Raw genomic sequence first — 4156 nt, 5'->3', positions numbered from 1 at the left:
TTGAAACCGTTAGTATATTCCGCCTTACCTGTCTCTAAATTTATTAGATAATTTTGTTACAATTGGTGTTAATTTTATAAAAAAAGTAACAACTTTTTTATAAAAATATAAAATGTAAAAACATAATTTACCTACTTACTAAAATATTTAGTTCTAATATAAATAAGGATAATAGAATTTTTTTTTATTAAAGATTCTGTATTTATAATAAATTCTTAAAAACACTTTTTACCTCTTAAAAATATTAAAAAATCTATTATAAATCATTAATTTCAATTAATCTATTGTACTTTATTAAAAGACGATACATAATTATAACTTTGCCACAGATTCAAAATAATCAAATTACTGAGTCATTAGTAAAATCAAAGAGCACATCACTCTTAACGCCCACATGAAATCATACGGTTTATTTACGTTTCGTAGTAAACAGCCCTAATCACCGACAGAGACGGCAAGACACCAGACTCAACATGAGAGTAAGTGACAGCATGAAACCCATAGCCACGCCCATAACACACCAATCACCGTCGATTGGTTTCATAATCTATACACCATCAGTCTTCCATCGCCTCTCTCCTAAACAACAAGTTCATTAATTCACTCTCAAAACAATTAATCAAAATAACTAATGGTTTATAGTGAAAAGTGCCAGTGCAATGGATAAATTCGAGCAACACAACGAAGTATCTACTTCTTATAATAATAACAGCTTGAAGCACGATTATAATGACTGCAAAAATGGATATTATGAATACGCAAACGAATTTTTGGATAAACAGAAGAACGAACTACCAAATACGTGTTATGAACAAAAAGCTAATTACCGAATAAAATTCGAAGACGGCTCGGCATTAAACCAACAGAATTTGAACACTCCATTCTCTGTAAAAGATATTTTGAACATAAACCAACCACAAAATTTTACTTACGAACGAAACGATCTATGGAAAAGCGACAGAGAGCGAAAAAATTATGAGTACGACCCAATTTATCATCAGAATCAGACATATTGCCCCCCGGATTATTTCAATCAAATGTATCCAAATGTGCCTGTTCATACAAATGTGGAACATTATTGGAACCAAGATATTTACCACGATCCTAAAATAGATGATTATTATAATTATAATCCGTATGGCTGTCATAATTTGTATCATCAAAATTATGAACAGTATCCAGAATTAGTAGTACCTCCCCCCCATCATATACTGCCAGATGCAACTTCTATAGTGGAAATAGATAGAGAAGCAGCCCCTATCCCTGTCACACCAATTTTAACGACAAAAAGAAGTTATGATGATAGAAGTATACAAGAATTAGAGAACATATCATATTCCAGTACAGAATCGTTTAATAAGTCTCCTTTATCGCCTCGAAAACACAACAGTATGTATATTTAGATAATTACATATTTATATAATATTATATTTACATATTAGAAGATAATCATAAAATATTTAATACAATTATTAAAAACAGTTATCAATACGAATTAAAATATAATTTGATATTAGAAAAAGAGGTTTTGTTTACTCATCGTTGTTTTCTTTATTTAAATTTCAATAACTATAAACACAATACTATAGTTAAATAATAATTTTTCATGCTTAACACATATTTATTTTTGTCAACAGAGGCTCCTGTCAATAATAGTAAATCAGAAAGAAAAGACAAAAACGCGAAAAGAAAACCCCGAATCCTTTTTTCACATGGTCAAGTGCACGCTCTGGAAATAAGGTTCCGAGCTCAAAAATATTTGACTGCACCAGAAAGGGAACAGCTGGCTAAGGTACTAAATCTTTCACCCACACAAGTGAAGATCTGGTTTCAGAATAGAAGATACAAGAGCAAAAGAATCAAGTCCCCTGAAGTTTCGACGTCGACGGATGCTAAACCAAGCAAAAATAGCGGCCGAAAACTTTATAAGCATGGACACACTGAAGTGAATGTAGCGAATTATGATACATATGATGCTGAACTTAATTTAGAGAAAAACTTTAATAGCAACGTTGAAATGACATCTAGTATATATTTTGATGATAGTATAAATTATGATGACAACATCGAAGATAAGTATTGTAGTAAATTAGGTATTAATGAAAGTGGAGAAAGTCCTGGTATACAATATGCACAAAATAAGAATATCTATACCTCAAACATTGATGGTACATTAAAAGAAATTTATAATGAAGAAAACAAGAAATATTTCCCTATAAACTACGTTTGTTGATAGGTTCTAGTTTAGTTTTCTACTGTCAGACTGATTACCAAAGAGTATTATAGTGTTACTTTGTTACTATTATTATTAATATTTGTAATTCGGGCATGACTATGCAATGCTAAAACTCTTAGATACCTATAGCTAAATGTGCCAAAGTATTATAAATTTTTATTATTGTTTTGTAAATAAATATAAATATATAACAGACGTATAATTTTATACACCACCTTTTTTAATATAATTAGCAATATAAGGGCAATACGTACTTTTTAGAATGGTAAACAAGCTGGAAGTGTTATCTGATGAATACTGTCAGTGATCACTTATAAACCTTTATATGTTGCCATTCTTGAGGACTAAGGGATTACGTTGCTCATCGGAAATACGAGTAGAACAGGGGTATCTATTTGATGAATAGGTTTTGATGATATACGCTGACGGGGCGACAGTAAATTATAATAGATGAGGTCTAAGTTAGGACAGTTAGTCCATTATGACGATTCCGTGATACTAACAATCACACCCGGTCTAGAGAAGAGGTTTTTTTTTATGTCTATATAATTTTTTCCTATTAATATAATGCCACATCGCCCATTTTATTTTTGTGGCATTTACAATTTTTATTTTTTTTTTTCCTCTGTACTGTACTCCTTTTATTCACCTACAAAAAAACTATACAGTCTTCCTTTGAACTGAATGTATGTATGTCTGTGGGACTTAGAAAGTATATATTCAACGTTATCATAGGGGTTTAATAAAAATAAATATCTACCTGCATAACTCTTGATTAACAATATATTTATAAAGTGTGTGGAACATGGAGGAAAAGGATTTAAATGTCACGTTCAAATAAATTCTATACTAACTGAGATAAAGATTAGTATAAATGGTACAAAGAAAAAGTTTTGAGAACTAAAACTCTAAAATAACAGATAGAAATAAAACAAGTAACTTGGACAGTGTCTATCAAGTTGTTCAGTACAAATTAAATATGACAAATAATATAAAATTGCTTTTATATATATTATTCAATTGTCATTTTTGTCACCTTCTTCGAAAACTTTTAATAATTTGCACAAACACTTGTATTTAGTTTTTAATATGATTGTTCATCTATAATACTTATGAATATAATTAATATAAATTAAATTACTTTATTGTGTACTTAATATATTACACTTCCTTCTGCGTGTTTTATTTTTTGTTCAATTTGTAAAGACAAGTATTATCTCAAATTGCTACCATACCGCGCAGCAAGTGAGACTGTAGAGAACAGTTCAGTGTTATGAAGTCGCGTTTTGGACGCAGCGTTTATTTCTGGCGTTTCAACGAATTATTTTAGTAGTTCATAGTACAATTAAGGAATATTTTTATGCTATACTAGAACCGGGAAATAATTAATGATTCACCTGACGAAAAGTTGTAAATATACATACCATTATGGATACCACAGAATACCTCCGAAAATACCTCTCATGCGTTTTCCTAAGAACTAATGCATAAGGCATTAGTTAGCCTCCTATTTTCGTAGATTTTTAAGAATTTCAGCTCTTATATGTTACCTTTCATCATTTCTTCTTTATTTAAACCTCAGAATAAGCATCACATTTGTCTCCTATCGACATCTATATTGATGTTATTGCACCAAAAAAGACTTGTAGCAAAACCAGTTATTTTAATTTAAAAACTTAACTACTTAACCGATTTTAATAAAACTTCTATGAGACAAATCTGTAACTATATTCTTTCAGATAAAAAAATAATTTTTCAAATCGGTTTTTCAAAACAACTGACGGAGTTATGAGGTAACAAACATAATAAAAATATACAACAGAATTGAGAACCTCCTTGTTGAAGTCGGTTAATAAAACGCCGGTCTGTGGCGGATCATCCCCTAGACGTCCCTTGCAGCCGCCGGCGCCAGCGAGATAA

General features: G+C 30.4%; 1 protein-coding gene across 1 annotated transcript; it reads left to right on the top strand.

The window, feature by feature from the left end:
* Window positions 1-573: 573 nt before the first annotated feature.
* On the top strand, window positions 574-2427 carry LOC128200783 (uncharacterized). Its single transcript, XM_052895311.1, has 2 exons — window positions 574-1389; window positions 1638-2427. The coding sequence occupies exons 1-2, from the start codon at window positions 660-662 to the stop codon at window positions 2231-2233; spliced, it is 1326 nt and encodes a 441-aa protein (XP_052751271.1). The 5' UTR covers window positions 574-659; the 3' UTR covers window positions 2234-2427.
* Window positions 2428-4156: the final 1729 nt, after the last annotated feature.

This window comes from Galleria mellonella, unplaced genomic scaffold (assembly GCF_026898425.1).
Source record: "Galleria mellonella isolate WM207_F2 unplaced genomic scaffold, CSIRO_AGI_GalMel_v1 utg270, whole genome shotgun sequence".
Taxonomy (NCBI): Eukaryota; Metazoa; Arthropoda; class Insecta; order Lepidoptera; family Pyralidae; genus Galleria; species Galleria mellonella.
The sequence above is the reverse complement of the archived record's forward strand: the minus strand, read 5'-3'. Positions and strand labels throughout refer to the sequence as shown.

Coding starts and splice junctions, on each gene's coding strand:
- LOC128200783 (XM_052895311.1), top strand. CDS start 660: ATGGATAAATTCGAGCAACACAACGAAGTATCTACTTCTTATAATAAT. Junction 1,390..1,637: donor ATCGCCTCGAAAACACAACA/GTATGTATATTT, acceptor TTTTGTCAACAG/AGGCTCCTGTCAATAATAGT.